Genomic DNA, 16,879 nt, shown 5'->3' on the forward strand with positions numbered 1-16,879 from the left:
GCACCTGTTGGGATGAGCACTGGGTGTTGTATGGAAACCAATTTGACAATAAATTTCATAAAAAAAAAAAATACTGACAACAAACTGAGGGTTGATGGGGGGTGGGGGAGAGAGAAAAGGGGGTGATGGGCACTGAGGAGGGCACCTCCTGGGATGAGTACTGGGTGTTGTATGGAAACCAATTTGACAATAAATTATATATATTTAAAAATAAATAAACAAACAAGACCTAAGGTCCTATAACATAATGTCCAAAATGTCAAAATGTCCAGGATGCAATCCAAAATTACTTGGTATACAACCAATCAGGAAAACCTCAACTGGCAAAAGACAATTGATAGACGCTAACCCCAAAATGATAAAAATGTTGGAATTATGTGGCAGACTTTAAAGCAGCTATTATAAGCATACTCCAAGAATACGGCCAAACAGACGGAAAGATGAAAAGGTCTCAGCGAATAAAGAAAAGATATAAAGGAGAACCAAATGAGGATTTTAGAAATGAAAAATACAATAACCAAAATAAGAAATTCACTAGATGGGCTCAAAATAACAGCAGAACAGACATGACAGAAGAAAGAGTCAATGAACTTGATGACAGATCAATAGAAATGATCTGATTTAAACAGAGAGAGAAAAAAAAGACCAAAAAAAGGCCTGTGGGCCAATATCAAAAAGTCTAACATTTATGTCATCAGAGTCACAGGAGGGGAGTGAGAGTGTGGAGCAGAGAAAATAATGGCTGAAAACGTCCCAGATCTGGTGAAAAACAAGATTCAGGAAGCTCAGCAAAACCCCAAACAAAAGACTCTTGAGGAAACCCACACTCAGATACATCATAACCAAACAGCAAAAACCAAGGACAAAGTACAAATCTTGAGCAGCCAGAGGAAAAATCACATCATTCTAAGGAGGGGAACACGTCGAATAACTAAATTTCTCATCGGCAAGCAGGAAGGCCAGAGGGAAGTGGTACAACATTCGTAAAGCATTAAAAGGAAAGTCCTGTTGACCCAGAATTCTGTATCTGGCAAAAACACCCTTTAGGAATGCAGATAAAACACACATTCTCAGGGGCGCCTGGGTGGCTCGGTTGGTTAAGCGTCCGACTTCAGCTCAGGTCATGATCTCACGGTCCGTGAGTTTGAGCCCCGCGTCGGGCTCTGTGCTGACAGCTCAGAGCCTGGAGCCTGTTTCAGATTCTGTGTCTCCCTCTCTCTCTGCCCCTCCCCCGTTCATGCTCTGTCTCTCTCTGTCTCAAAAATAACTAAACGTTAAAAAAAATTAAAAAAAAAACACACATTCTCAGATGAAGGAAAATTAAGAGAACTGCCCTCTCAAGTTGGAACTTCTCTAAAAGAACTGCTAAGTAAGGGGAGTCCCTCAGACAGAGGGAATGATAGGAGGGAAAGCTGGCACTTCAGGAAGGAAGAAAGAGCAACAGCAATGGTAAATATCCAAGTAAATAAAATGGACTGTCATCTCACCAGTTCTTTAAACATGTCCAACAAGTGGAAGCAAAAATTAAAACACTGTCTCATGAGGTTTTCAGCGCATGCGCACATAATACATAAGGCAACATCATAAAGCTGGAGAGTGAAGGGACCTACAGAGTGGTAGAGATTCTATATTCCACTTGACGTGGTAAAATATCAATTCCAATTAAACTGTGAGAAAATAAGCATGTATATGATAGAGCAATCATTAACAAAATACAGTTAATGGGGCGCCTGGGTGGCTCAGTCGGTTAAGCGTCCAACTTTGGCCAGGTCATGATCTCACAGTTTGTGAGTTCAAGTCCGGCATCGGGTTCTGGGCTGACGGTGAGGAGCCTACATGGACTTCTCTCTCTGTCCCTCCCCCACTCACACTCTCTAAATAAACAAACTTAAAAAAAAATGGGGGGCGCCTGGGTGGCTCAGTCGGTTGAGTCTCTGACTCTTTACTTCGGCTCAGGTCATGATCCCAGGGTCGTGGGGTCCCAGGGTCGTGGGGAGCCCTTGTTGGGCTCTGTGCTGAGTGTGGAACCTGCTTAAGATTCTCTCTCTCTCTCTCTCTGCCCTTCTTCCCACTCGCGCTCTCTCTCTAAAATAAAAAAATAATAAAACACTAATAAAATTATGAAATAAAAAGATAATATGATACTGATGAACCTCAAAGGTATGAGTCTCAAAAAGTTATATACGTATATTGTCTGATTCCATTTACGTAATATTTTGAAAAGAACAAAACTATAGAGACAGAGAAGAGATCAATGGTTGATGGGGGTTTTGCAGGGAGGGGAGAGTATGACTAGAGAGGGACAGCATGAGGGAGTTTTTTGGGGTGACAATACCATTTTGCATCCTGATTGTGGTGTGGTTCCACAAATCTGTATCTGTATAAAAACTCACCGAACTGCACATTTTAATGCATGTTCCTTGAAAAGATAATTTTAAATGAGGCTATCAGAAATAAAACCAACTTTTTGATAATTCCAGAGAAAGAAAAAAAAAGGCAACACAAAACACTCAAATTCTCTAAAGATCTGCAGTGCTATTTCCTAGCTTATAGATTAATGTTCTAAGAAAGTAAGTTCCTTTACAGTTTCTGTAAAGTTAAGTTTTTATTAAGCGAGATGTCCATACTTGACTGATTTCTTTTTAAAAAAAAAAAGAAGTAAAACTAACTTTTTATTAAATTCAACTTTCAACTATTAGACCAGCAATTTTTTACAAAGCCAATGGATATTTTGTTTATACTCCCCACAAAAGAAAACACAGTGAATTTTATTTCAATGGCTGATGCTAAGTGAAAGCCATCCCTGGCAAAGAAGTTTATACCTTTCCTCATATGATCAAAGACATGATTGAAACTACTGCAATGTAGAGCAGGTGCTGGCAACTACAGCCTCTGGGCCAAATCCAACCCACTGTCTGCCTTGTAAATAAAGTTTTATTGGAACACAGATGAACCCAATTTTTTTCCATATTGCCTGTGATTTCTTTCCCATTTGACAGCAGAGTTGAGTGGCTGCAATAGAGACTATATGGCCCACAAAGACTAAAATATTTACCATCTGGCCCTTCTCAGAAAGCTGGAAGACCCCTCCTATCAAGTGATGACAAAGCACCATCACAGAGAAAGGCAAACACCCCAGTCAGCCTGGCAAAGAGAACCTGGAAGCCACAGATACCTTATCTGAGAGTGACTCCGTCACATGTTCTTCCTCTTTGATTACTAAAGGGCTGGACTCTTGTGTAGGTGGGCCAACTTTTGATCTAGCCAAACTTAAAAATTCAGTAATGGAATCTTCTTTCTTTTCTTGTTTAGATGTATCCCATCGCGATGGTTTTCGTGATTCTGAAAGGTGGGAGGACATAGACGTAATATCAGAATGTGGCAAGTAAAAGGCAAGCTCTCCATTCCAGCTCTTTCATTCATTCAAGAACACCAGCAGACCTACTGTGGGCCAGGCATGGTGCAACGTGTCGGGAACATGGCAGTGCTGAGGCAGAGCCCCAACCCCAAACAGTATATGTCTGGACTCTTACAACACGCACTAATGTGTTCATATGAGCGATTCCCTTAATGGAGGGAGAGCTCACACCGTGTGTACCCCAAAGACTTTCCAACAGGATCGGGGTTGAAACCATGGTCAGCCATGGGCCCGAGGAAGCCCCACTCACTGTCAGGACCTTGGTGTTGTGGCCCTTTTTCACTCGCTGCTTGAGTTGCAGGTGAGGAAGCAGTCTCTGGGAGTGTCAGAAAGTTGAAGACTGAGTATTTGTCACGTTTCACTCTTGGTAAGCCAACCAAAGTTGAACTGCGGGGTGAAAAGAAAACACATATATGTAATTTCAAATAACAACTGTGAGGATAACATCTAGTTCGTGTGAAGTTTTCCGTCTTGTGTTTTTCACCACTAGCTCTTCTCTTTGCTAAGAGGTCCCTGAAGGTGATTGCGCTTCTCCAAGCAGTTTAAGAATTTGGAATGGCTAATGTTAGGGCCCACGAGGTTTCCCTTATTATAGTAAGAGCTAGAATTTAACTTTGAAAATGTATTCCCATGAAGGAAAAGCTCCACTGCTAAAAATATACCTAAATTTTCTGACAAAACCTCAGATTCAATTTAAGTGTCGAACTTTTATAAAGAATTAGTGTAAGTAATATTCTAAATGTAAACTATATGTGATTATTAAAAAGGTGGCAAATCAGACCAGCATTAAGTTTTTGTAACTTGACATATCTGAGTTTCACATCTTTGGTAGAGAATAAAGTCTGCTTTCTGGATGTTTGCTTATTATTATTATTATTATTATTATTATTTAGTAACAAATTAATAGAAGTTAAATCTGCAAAATTTGCAACTCCAAGCATTTACAAGTAAATTCATCTAGAAAAAGGGAATTTATATGAATAGGTTAGGGGGAGAGTTAACTTTAATATGGGGGAAGGAGTACCGATGTGAGGACAGGTTTATCCAACTTACTCTGGATAAGGGTCAGGGACATTAAACCTCTTACACAGCAGCTTGTCAGGATGCCACTCAAATGTGTCTCGGGTAAGCTTCCCGAACATCTTCATCCTCACAGCCGACTGCTTGTCATTGACATCATTCTGGGAAAAGACATTTATTCTGTTTCATCAAGTGGTCACACCACCGCCCTGAGTGCTCTTTCACTGAAAAGCTTTCAAGCAACCTTCCAAAATTTCCAAACAGTGCTTATGCTGCGCCACTGTGCTAAAGGCATAAATCATTCTTATTCTATAATGCCACGTATATTCTGATCATTCCACTGAGGGATCTAAAATATTTGTTTGAATTTTACAATTCATCAGGTAGGGATGTGATGGTGACAGACCTCTTGGTCTCGAGGGACTTCCACTTGATCTGAATCGTCCTCCTCCTTGGCATGTGTGAACCTGGAGGACAAGGTCGAATGGGAAGACACATACAGCAGGGCTGCCCGAGCAAACTCATCCCGCTCGCGGCCTCGCTCCCATTCTGTCATACTGGGGTCCAGACAACGTTCCAGGGCATCTATGGTACAAGGAATGAGAACCTGCTTCACTCTTAGGAAAAACACAGGGCTTAGAGAAGAACACCCGGTGGGTCCCACTGTGTCTCTGTAGATTTTACCAGAAAGGCCACAAATCTGTACCCTGGTTTGTAAGAGCATGGCGGGGAGTACCTGTCAGGTTATATCGCTCTCCCCCTCAACATGATGCTTTTATTGAATTCTGTCTACCACACAGAACAGAGAAAAACATTTGGGGACTCATGCTCCATTAAATCTTCGAAGCCAGGGGCGCCTTGGTGGCTCAGTCGGTCAAGCATCTGACTTTGACTCAGGTCACGATCTCAAGTTTTGTGAGTTTCAGTCCCGCATCAGGTGAGCTCAGGCTCCACTTCGGGTGAACATGAGCCCCGCTTTGGGTGAACCCAGCTATATCCTCTCTCTCTGCCTCCCCGCCCTCTCTGCCCCTCGCTCATTTGCGCCCTCTCTCTTTCTCTCTCAAAACAAAACAAAACAAAGCAAAACAAAACAAAACAAATCTTTGAAGCCAGGAACTTGCTACCACTCCGGGACAGTGATAAGTTCATCCTAACTATATTCCTAAGTCTTGGCAGAAAAACACTCCTTTTTCTAACTTTTGGGTTTTTTTAATTTAATAAATAAACACTGGGGGTGGGTTCGTAGGTCTGCTTTCGAAAACCGACTCCTCCGATTTACTGACGACGCTCACGAGAACTGCTATGAATAACCGTAATCCCTCTCCTCAGTCTGGCTGTATTTACTCCATAGATCACAGAGTGATTTTTCCCCCCTTGTAATGGTTCAACAGCCAACTACCTTTTTAAATCAAATTTTAGGCCATGATTTAGGGCTGGATGATTAGGATTTTAAGACAAAGTGGGAGATGACCTTGTTCTCTTGGTGTGAAATGCAACACTTACAGAAGGCAGGCATCTGCACACAGTAAATGGTCTGTAGTTTAGCAGTAGCCACTGCCAAGCCATGTTCTCTACATCAACAGCTATCTTTGGGACCTGAGATATGGAGAAACACAAGCTGCTTGCTCCTACTTTCTGAGGTCAAGAGCCAGGCACTAAAATCTTTGCACTGTTTGCAGCAGGACAAAGCAAAACACCGGCGGAGTGGGGTACTTCAACTTTCAATCTGGGACAAGGGCCAGAATGGCAAGACTGCTTCCGCTGGCTGAGAGGTGGGAGACCCAGGCCCAGCACCCACCTTTCTGACCCCGTTTCATATGTACTAAAAACTCTTCGTATCGTTTTTGCTTTTCTGGATCTTTCGCGAAAGGTTTGAAGTTGCTGGCTCTCGTGGCAGCTGTCCCACCACTCAATGCCATGTGCCACGAGCAGGTCCCCACGTCCGGAGAGGAAGGCTGGGGTCTGCTGCTTGAGGCCTTCTGGGCCAGACTCCTGGCCTTGAGTTGAGCTGCTTTAAGGTCAGTTGCCTGCTTCATTTCTTTGATTCTCTCTTTATCTTTTTGGGACAGAAACTCTAACACTGAAGTAGATGAACCTAAAAAAAAAAAACAGTAATATGGAAGAAATGAAAAGTACCGTAAGACAACCATAGTGACATTTCTGTGGTACATACATGCGCAATATCACAAATGTACGTAATTAGAGTGTCTTAGTTTTTCATCTGTACTCGTATTATCCCTGGGAACTAGACAGTGAAAATAACATGACTCCTATTTTACAGTTGGCAAAAATGGAGGTCAGTACTTGGATGTTTATCAGGTGAGTGAGTGGTCCTAGAACAAGGAAGCTGACATTCCAAGCTCCGGACCTCCAGCCTGAGGCAGCCGCCACCTCCACAGTCCCACTGGGCACAAGCCCTGGTTCAGAGCCAGCTGCCCCTGCGGCATTCACTCCTGTCATAGCACCCACTGAGCACTGTCTTGGGCCGGGAGGACACCGGAGACAAAGTCCCGCTCCCCTACATGGGGGCATGGGAATTAGAGAAACCCAAAGTCAACAACACCAGAGGATGGCTATGAGAGGAAGACCATGAAGGAAACAGGCTGACATGACTGAGGGGGACCTAGAGGTGAGGGCTGGGAGGGGGAGCAGGGAATCACTAGCATATGTGATGGGGCAGGGGAAGCCCAGAAGGTGCCTCCAAAGAGATAATATTTGTGGTGAGTTAAGTAAAAGAAGCCGAAGTAGAAGGGAAGAGCAGAGGCAGAGGAGATGGCGAACATCAAGGCCCCGATGTGGTACATCGTGGTGGGCAGGGTCAGAGGGCGGGAGGCGGGATCACAAGGCTAGACCTCAGGGGGTTAAGGGAGAGTAGATATGGCTTGAAAAGAAGGCACGACTGGATCCCGTAGCCTGGTGGGGAGTCTGCATTTGTCTTCAGTGTGAGAAGTACTGGACTGTTTAAAGAAGGGCAGTGATATCATTCGGTTCGTCCGGTTGCTGTTGAGGGGAAGGGACTGCAGACGGGAAGGCGGGAAAAGGAGGCTGATAATGAGGCTCTGCAATAGTCCGGGCGAAAGAGGGTGGGCGCTCACTCCAGGCTGGAAGCAGCCGAAAGGCAGAGACATGATGGCGTCCCCAGCGTGTTGGGGACAGCGCTGAAAGGACCTGCTGATGGACGTGGGTGGGCAGGAATCAGGATTCCTACATTCTGGTCTAAGCAGCGGATCACTGGTGGCATCATTCACTGACAAGGGGAAGACCGGAGGAAGAGTGGGCCTGAAAAAGGAAGTGGGGAACCGAGACTTCCGCTCTGGTCTATTGTATTTGAGGTATCTATTGGGCTCCCGAATGGCAAGTCCCAGTTCACCTCTCACAGTGGGTCTTTCTGTGCCAGCCTAGAGGGGATTCTCCACACTTGTCCACACTTTCAGATGCACTCGTCCCTTTTAGGCTTTCGGGAGAGAGCTACAGTCCCCTTTCCCCTGAGGAAAAAAAAAATCACACATCCTCAGGCTGTGCAGGGACAGCGAGGGCACCAGCGTCCCTGATCTGCACCACATTCCTGGACAATTATTACAAGTCTGAAAACCACTGAGCTTAAGACAAGAGCTGCAATTTCAATGGCACAACCCAAACTTGTGTTAGAAAACAAGTCTTAAGAAATAAAGGATACGCACACTGCTATGTGTGCTGCTCACAAGGAACAATTTTGTTCTCACAGTGTGGGAATACTCAGTCATGTACCAAGTGTCACTGAGAAAACAACTTTCCGTTTTGATTTTGATAACCCCAATTACTATCGATGTAATGTTCTTAATCTCTGTGGCACATACCTTGAATGGGTGTTTCTCCCAGCAACTCCGCCCGCTTGGAGGCATTCAGCTGGTGCCTACTGTGTGTCCCTGGGTCAGGCATTGGCTTCCCAGCTGACTCTGACAATACCTGGACTAAGTGGGTGTTCTCTGAGGTTGCAGCTACCACAGGTCTGAAATAATGTACCGGTCGATAGTCTCTCGGCAATTCAGGTGGTGGGTAAGTCTTAAAAAAAAAACAAAAACAAAAAAACCCCCACAAAACTCAGAAAAGACAGGCTGTAAGATGACCATGTTTGACTTACCCAAGAGAACCCATAACCCATGAGTGTTGTGAACCCTGCCCTTGCCAGGCCAACATCCAGCAGGAGGGTCGCACTGGGAACAGCCTCTCCAGATGTCTAGCCAACATCCATTCTGGATCTGGAGGGTCACCGGGACTCTACTGTTCCAATGGCCACACATCCTGAATGTTACCCCTGCCCACTTCTGCAGACAGATGCCAATATGCATGCGTTATGTGACAAGAAAGATGACAGTAGGTAACACAACGTATCGGCCCACATGCAGAACTGGCCTACTATAAATTAGAAAACTTAGAAAAGTATGATTCAAGGCTTAGAAAAGACATAATTACTTTAAATAAGTTATTTTTCCATTCAGAATTATTTTTCTGGTTACATTTCAGTTCCAAATTAGAGTTTCAGGACTTACTTTTTTGATCTGAGGTATTTTTAATTCAAAAGCTGACTGAATTGAAATTGAAATATATCTGAGAAATTCAGGCACTGATGATGATAGAACAGGTACATTAAAAGAAAGTATACCGCACTTTTAAATTACTGCACAGAAAGGTCTCCCTTGCTCTGAGTCTAACAAGCATGTATTTATGGACAGTCTCATTTAAGCCATTTTCTAGATTCTTCTGCTACTTGAAACCCTGAGCTCCGTAACCAGTGAAGCACCGAATGCTCTCAGGCTGTGGCTCCGGGGCTCACAGAGGGTTTGACAACAGTGACGTCCGCATCCCACCCCACAAAGCTGGCGGCAGGCGGGGTCTCCCAAGCAGCCCAGGTGGCTGAACCACGCAGCCTAGGGAAGCACCCGGCACAGTGACAGTCTGCAGCAGAATGCTAGTGTCACTACCAGGACATCTCACTGTTTATCGCCTTAGCCCAACCACCTCCTCTGAACATACGGACTCCCAGATCAGTCGGCAAACACTCTTATGAGGCCGCGACACCCGAATCCAGAGGAGCGTGGCAGAAAGGGGAGGGGGTGCGCGGCCACAACTCTTATTAATATCCTCCACTGGATTCAAAGCATCCCACTCCCTCCGCTAAATCACGTTCTGTTTGGCCTCTGGATAAAGAGGCTGGGTTTTGAGCCCATATGTAGAATACTTGCCTGTGAAAGGTGAACATAGGTGAACATAGCCCTTCTCTGAACTGTTCCCACGCGGAGCGCTATTCCAGCAAGCTGCACCTCAGGAACCCCCGATGTCTGTCTCCCCACATACAGCCCTCTGCCTCACTGCAGTGAATCTGTGCATCTGGCACCTCCACGGGAATAGGCTGTCCTTGGGGGCCAGGACTTAGTCCTGGAGGAAGTGAGTCCTCAAGCCCTGAGTCAAGCGAGTACTTCTCAGCCTTTTTTATGCTCTCATACACGTAAAAAACTAGCATCGTCCTTTGACGTTACTTGACATTTCTGGTAAAAGTATCAGTTTACCATGTGCCCAAAGCTGTTCTGAATATATTCTGCTCGCTGTTACAACATTTTCACGACTAAACAAATCAAAGCTGCTGTAACACCGAATGTGGTGTTTCAGGCAGCACTGCCCCTGGCCTCCCCTCTTCTGAAGAACCACGGGCCAAGCCACAGAGGTACTTAACAGACGTTTGCTGAATACAAAAACAGAGAGTAAATTAAAGGATGGAACAATCTAAAAAAGGGATGCCAACAAGGCGAATGGCCTGGAGCCTCACCTGAGCTGCCAGCACCATCACCCAGTGATGCCTGCCCGTGGGCACGTGGCTCCGATGGGGGTCAGAGACAAATTACCACTTGGCCCAAGCTGCACAATGACCTCACAAAAAAACAGGACTATCTGGAAAGGCATGTGGAGTTCTCCATGGGACCTGACCTGCATGCACGCAGCCTCTCTTCCTTCTGCTTGCCCAGACAAGGAGTTCGAGGAACCCTGTCCACACCAGCCAACAAACACTCTTCCCTGCACTCAGGAGGAGGCAGCAATGGGGGCTTTTCTGACTTAAAATTTTCTGCTTTTCCTTAAGTTACATTGCCCTTGGAATTATACCAATTCTGTTTTCCCACCAGTTTCTAATGTAATTCTTTTTTTAATGGAAATAACCATTTACTTAAAACTTGGATTTAAAAAGTTAGCAATTTAGGGGCACCTGGGTGGCTCAGTCGGTTGAGCATCAGACTTCAGCTCAGGTCACGATCTTGCGGTTTGTGAGTTCGAGCTCTGCGTCGGGCTCTGTGCTGAAAGCTCAGAGTCTGGAGCCTGCTTTGGATTCTGTGTCTCCCTCCCTCTCTGCCCCTCCCCCACTCACACTCTGTCTCTTTCCCTCAAAAATAAATAAACATTAAAAAATTTTTTTTAAAGATTAGCAATTTAGGGGTACCTGGATGGCTCAGACAGTTAAGCATCTGACCTTGACTCAGGTCATGATTTCACGGTTCATGGATTCAAGCCCCACATAGGGCTCTGTGCTGACAGCTCAGAACCTGGACCCTGGTTCAGATTCCTGTCTCCCTCTCTCTCTGCCCCTCCCTTGCTTGTGCTCTGTCTCTGTCTCTCTCTCTCTCTCTCAGAAATAAACATTAAAAAAAAATTAAAAAGGGGTGTCTGGGTGGCTCCGTTGGTTAAGTATCCAACGACTTCCACTCAGGTACATGATCTCGCGATTCGTGGGTTTAAGCCCGGCATTGGGCTCTGTACTGACAGCTCAGAGCCTGGAGCCTGCTTCAGATTCTGTGTCTCCCTCTCTTTCTGCCCCTCTCCCACTCAACACTCTGTCTCTCTCTCAAAAAATAAATGTTAAAAAATCTTTAAAAAAAAAGATTAGCAGTTAGATATTTTGGATACAATGTGGTTACTGACATTTCTAATGCAGAATATGTTTTCCTGGACAATCACTAATAATTATGCTGTTGCTTTCTGAAAACAGAATTCACTTACTTTTCAGTTGTTAACATAATAACTCAGGTCACCTAGCAGCGAATATTTTAAGTACTAAAGCATAAAATAAATAAATAAACAAAATTTTTTTCCTTACTTTTTTAGACGATAAGGGTTTAGAAGCCAAGGAAAATCCATCCAAAATTTTGCCAATGTATCGAAGATCTTTCTCTGATTCTGCAAAATGATGTCATCGATTAATTCCGGAAGCAGAGAAGATTAGAATGGGACAAAAGACGTCAGTTGTTTTTTTTTATCTCCAAGAACGTAAATACCACAAGTCATACATGGTATCTTGCAGAGATAGCAGTAAAGGGGAGGGAAGAATGGCACGTAAAGCCATCACACCTCTGTTGACTCAGCCACCGGCAGCCAGGCCCGCGGCACCCTCAGTTGATTAGGCTGCCCCAGATGTGAGGCCACGGCTCTCCAAGACAAGTACCTCAATATTGCTTTTAGATAAAAAGCCTAGCTTAGGAGGACCTAAGGTGAGGTGTACCAAAGAGTATACTCTATGGAGTAAAAGATCTCAAGAAAAAACATTAAGAGCATAAGTATGGATAAAAGCAAAATCCTGACAATAAGAGAGTCATTTCTAAAACCAGGTGAAGAACCAGGGGAAGACTACTCCCCAGTTTCCTTAGCAACTATCCAAATAAGGCACAGAAGACAATGCAAACAGGCCAGCCTGTAATCTAATCTCAGTCCAAATTAAAAGGTACTTCTGTCTTTTTCTCAAACGAAATTCTAAGAAGAGATAAAGATCACTAAAGATCACTCAGAAAACAGAATGACCGATGCCCTCGGACTGGGAGCCAGGGATTGGCCACTGGTTGTGGAGACAACCTCACAGACAGGGGCTCTGTGATTCTCAGGGATTTCCTGAGCATAGTAGTTATGGCAAAAATCCGTATACACAAAATGCATTTTCTGTAGCCGAAAGCTCCTTGTGCATGACCACCATGAGCACTTACACAGGGGCTTGTGGTCCTGAAGTAGACATAGCCGCCCTGGGGCAGGTGGGACCTAAGTCTTCAGCCACTTACAAGGCAGCACAGCCCTATAACTATCCTCCCCACCAAAATCAGTCCTTGCACTTCAACTCGTGTTGAACTTTTGTGCCAGCTTCTGAAGTTCCTAAAATTCTATGGGATAATTTGAGATTAACTTTGACACTCTTGGCACCCCTATGTTTATAGCAGCATTATTCACAATAGCCAAATTATGGAAGCAGCCCAAGTGTCCACAGGTAGATGAGTGGATAAAGAAGATGTGCTACACACATACAAGGGAATATTACTCAACCATAAAAAAGAATGAAATCTTGCCATTTGCAACAACACAGATGGAGCTAGTGAGTATTACGCTAAGTGAAATATGTCAGAGAAAGACAAATACCAGGATTTCACTCATATGTGGAATTTAAGAAACAAAACAAATGAGCAAAGGAGAAAGAGAGAGAGAGAGAGAGAGAGACAAAGAAACAGATTCCTAATTACAGAGAAGAAACTGATTGTTACCAGAGGGGAGGTGGGTGAGGGATGGGTGAAATAGGTGATGAGGATTAAGGAGTGCACCTGTCACGATGAGCACTGGGTGATGAATGGAAGTGTTGAGTCACTGTATTGTACACCTGAAACTAATATTACACTGTCTGTTAACTACACTGGAATTAAAATTAAATTAAAATAAACAAAAAACATCTTTCACACTCTTGGCATTTTGTATTCATTTAAAGCCCAGCAATTTTACTTCTGTGAATTTATTCTGAAGAAATAAAACGCAAATGTGCATCAAGACAGAGCCATAGAATATTTATTATAGCTGTATGGATCATGGAAACAAATAAGAATAATTAAAAAATCAACCATGAAGACTGACTACATTTAGATTCACTCAGTGAAAAACCTTAAGGTCAAAAGTATAGAAAGTTGTGTCTAGGGGTGGGAGAGATGAGGAGGCCACAGCAGAGAGGGGATAAGGGGAGTCTGGGGGGATCAGGGAAAGTCAGCAGCTCAGGCTTGATGTGGAGAAGGGTAGGATTCAATTAGCACAAAGGTGTTGTATAAAGGAAAAGCCAAAGATCTGACCCAGGAGACAGATCTAAATATGTATTATAAATTAGCAATCATTATATAATTAATATATTCTGATAATGTTAGTCATATAGTATTGTGTCAATACATTGCCATAATCAATATAATCAATAATTAACATGTTAATGTAGTCTGTGATATTAATATATTATAACACATTAACATACATCTTTTTAAGTTATAAAAATAATACATAGTCTTAGTAGAAGATTCTGAAAACCTAGGTAACCAAAAGGAAGAAGTGACATCAACGAACATTTGGGCACACCCTCTTCCAGCATTTGTGTAAAACCCTAGATTCTTTTTTTGGCGATAATGACAGAGGCCACTGACACTTAGAGTGCATGCTGTGTGCCAGGCAGGTCTCAAGCCCTTCATGTATGTTAAAATCTCCTTGGGTATGCCACAGTCATGCCCGCTGTCCAGGCAAGGATGCCCGAGGCCACAGCTACTAAGGGGGGAGAGCCAGGGCTGGAATCCAGGCAGCCTGTCTCAGAATTTGTGTTCACAGTCGTTAAGCTAACCACCTCTAAAAACTGGTTTGCGCCTGCTTTTTTTCCTTCCAGAAATGCAAAATAGGCATCCTTTAGGGAAGTTATACTCGGATTATTTAGATTTCAACATGTATGTTTCAGCTGTGTTGTACAGGAATTAGATCAAATTTCATCTAAAAATGTCTCTGTAGACTGTTTTATCTCAGCAATCACCTCCTTACTTCATTTAGGTGCTTGTTATTATTATAACCAGAGAAGAGTAGGTACTATTTATTCAGTCTTTGGGCAGGTACCATGCCAAACATCGAGTTATGCCACTTAATCCTCACAATGACCCTCAGGGCGGATCTGATCCTCACTTTACAAATGATGCCCAGAGAGGTTACTAGTCTTGCCCCATGTCCCACTGCTGGGCAGTAGACAGCTGTGATCCAAATCCAGTCAGATGACTCCAAATCACATGCTACTAACATCTGCTCCAAACTGTCTCCTCCCTGCACTACACCTTTTCTGGAAAGAAAAACTGAAGTATTACTTAGAACCACAGGATCTAAAGGTGCCTGGGTGGCTCAGTTGTTAAGCATCTGACTTCAGCTCAGGTCATGATCTCACAGATCTCACAGTTCATGAGTTTGAGTCCCACGTCAGGTGAGCTCAAACCCCACTTCAAGTAAAACATGAGCCCTGGGTGAGCCCCACTTTTCTCTCTCTCTCTCTTTCTCTCTCTCTGCGCCTCACTCACTTGCACCCTCTCTCTCTCAACAAATAAAACAAAAAAGAACCACAGGATCTGAGTCACTACAGACCCTGACTTGAAATTTAAGTTGTGTTAAGACATGTCCATCTCCTAGCCCAACAAGAGCCCCCCAGGAACCAGGGACTCAAGTGAGGAGACTGGCTGGGTGCCAGTACCAAGCTCCCTCTTGCTGAAGGTCCCGCACCGAAGGTCCCGCACCTGGCCTTCTGACCTGCTGGGTCTATGTTGGCCAGTTGCCCAGTTTCTTGGGCTTCCCTCTGACCCAGTGCCACCTCTAACCTGCAGCACGAGCACCTGTCCACATACTCGCTCCTTCCCTGATTCCAGACCTCTTCCTCCTCCCCACCTTGGCCTTGTCTTGACAGCTGGCTTTGGCTCCGACCCGGTCTACCTTCTGTCTTACCCCCCACATGGGGCCTCTCTTCTCTCCACTTTGTTTCTCACCCTCCATCTCTGGCCACCACCCCCCAACTCCACCGAGGCTGACACTGCAGTTATCAATTCTGCAATCCCTTCTTCCTGATACCCTGACATTTGGTCCTACCATTGGTTGAGGGTCTATGGAATTACCTTTCTGACTTTTATACTGCCTGGGTGCTGTCCAGCCGTAGAGTCCATCTCCAGGCTCCTCATCCTTCAAAATGGTGTCATATTTGGATAAAGTTTCTGTGGCATAGATGTCATCATCTTCCTCTTCCAGGGCACCAACACCAAAAGCCTTCAAAAACAAGGTTTCAAACAGCAATGACAGGTTTTAGAGCATGTCTCCACTGAAGAATAAAGCTACTTTAAGGATGTGGTTGAACAGACCACATTAGCATTGCAAGATCACCAAAAGAGAGGGGAAGCAGGAGACCAGATTAACACATACACTCAAGTCCTCTTGGCAACAGTGACCGGAAGTGAATGCCGTCCTCCAGTGCTGGGACTGTCCTCCAGGCCTAGCAGCAGCTACAGGTCTGGGGCCTAGCGAAGGAAGGCGTGGAGAACACACCCAGCATCAGCGCGGGAGGAGAACAGGGCCTCCAAAAGCAGAAAGGCAGAATATTCATCTTCCGGTCATTGTGGCCTGGGGCCAGTGCTGGTGACCAGGATCTCAAGGCACCACTATTGAAATAGCTATTGTAAGAACCTCTAACCTTTGTGGACATGGCCTCCAACAAGGATTACTTTTCGTTTGAAAAAAATTTGGAGGGATGCCTGGGTGGTTATTGGTTGAGCGTCAGACTCGTAATTTCAGCTCAGGTCATGATCTCAGGGTTTGTGGGATCGAGCCCAGCGTTGGGCTCTGTGCTGACAGCTCAGAGTCTGGAGCCTGCTTCAGATTCTGTGTGTGTGTCTCTCTCTGCCCCTCCCCTGCTCACGCTCTGTCTCTCTCTCTCTCTCTCTCAAAAATAAATAAACATAAAAAAATGTGTTTTTAAAGAACATTAGGTCACAGGATCTCAGCAGTACCTATTAAAATCAGGAAGGTGTGCTTGAAGCGTGTTCAGAAAAGGCTGTAAGGAAAACATAACCACCTCAAAGTCTTCGCATAGTCAATGAATAATGACTGCTATAGATATAGTATAATATGGAAAGCGTTCTCATTTGTCAGTGGTTCCATGTTCATGAAACAGAAACTTTTACCTGGCCTGAAATTCCCAATTTTCTTCCTTTATTCACCCCAATCTCTCCAAGGAGATTGCTGGCTCCCTCAGGTCCCCCACTGAAAAGATTAAAATGTTCTCCCGCAGTTCCAAACAATGCTTGGTGGGGATCCAGGCCCTTGTAAGCCAGTCCATGCACGTTATCTTTAGGTGTGAAATCCACAGGTGTGATGTCTTTGGGTGCAAAGGTCACATTTTCAGGCACATAGTCATCATCTTCATCCTATTTAACCACGAGGAAAAAGGAGAATGGAGGTGAGTCACTGACTGGTGCAAAGGAAGCCTATAAAATACTATTTTCAAATGACTACTTCCAAACAGAGCAATGACCAAACTTTCATTTCCACTATTACAAATCGCTAAATTAAGTCCCTGATACTCAAGAATCTGAACAGACCTTGGACATGTATGGTGAGGGCATG

General features: G+C 44.4%; 1 protein-coding gene across 2 annotated transcripts in view; it reads right to left on the reverse strand.

The window, feature by feature from the left end:
• Nucleotides 1-16,879, reverse strand: part of GPATCH1 (G-patch domain containing 1) — a 39,748-nt gene that overhangs the window by 9,286 nt on the left and 13,583 nt on the right. The window contains exons 7-15 of one of the 2 annotated variants that reach the window (XM_047078306.1): nt 16,438-16,680; nt 15,379-15,526; nt 11,559-11,638; nt 8,275-8,479; nt 6,237-6,533; nt 4,845-5,023; nt 4,472-4,599; nt 3,678-3,805; nt 3,176-3,342 (exon numbers count right to left, since the gene is read on the reverse strand). In XM_047078306.1, the coding sequence (XP_046934262.1) occupies nt 3,176-3,342; nt 3,678-3,805; nt 4,472-4,599; nt 4,845-5,023; nt 6,237-6,533; nt 8,275-8,479; nt 11,559-11,638; nt 15,379-15,526; nt 16,438-16,680 (1,575 nt within the window). Of the gene's footprint in view, nt 1-3,175; nt 3,343-3,668; nt 3,806-4,471; nt 4,600-4,844; nt 5,024-6,236; nt 6,534-8,274; nt 8,480-11,558; nt 11,639-15,378; nt 15,527-16,437; nt 16,681-16,879 lie in introns of both variants that reach the window. The other variant, XM_047078304.1, reaches the window with a different exon arrangement.

This window comes from Lynx rufus, unplaced genomic scaffold (genome assembly GCF_022079265.1).
Source record: "Lynx rufus isolate CCGP_SWC_20201006 ecotype Redwood Valley unplaced genomic scaffold, mLynRuf1.p SCAF_16, whole genome shotgun sequence".
In the NCBI taxonomy this organism is placed as follows: Eukaryota; Metazoa; Chordata; class Mammalia; order Carnivora; family Felidae; genus Lynx; species Lynx rufus.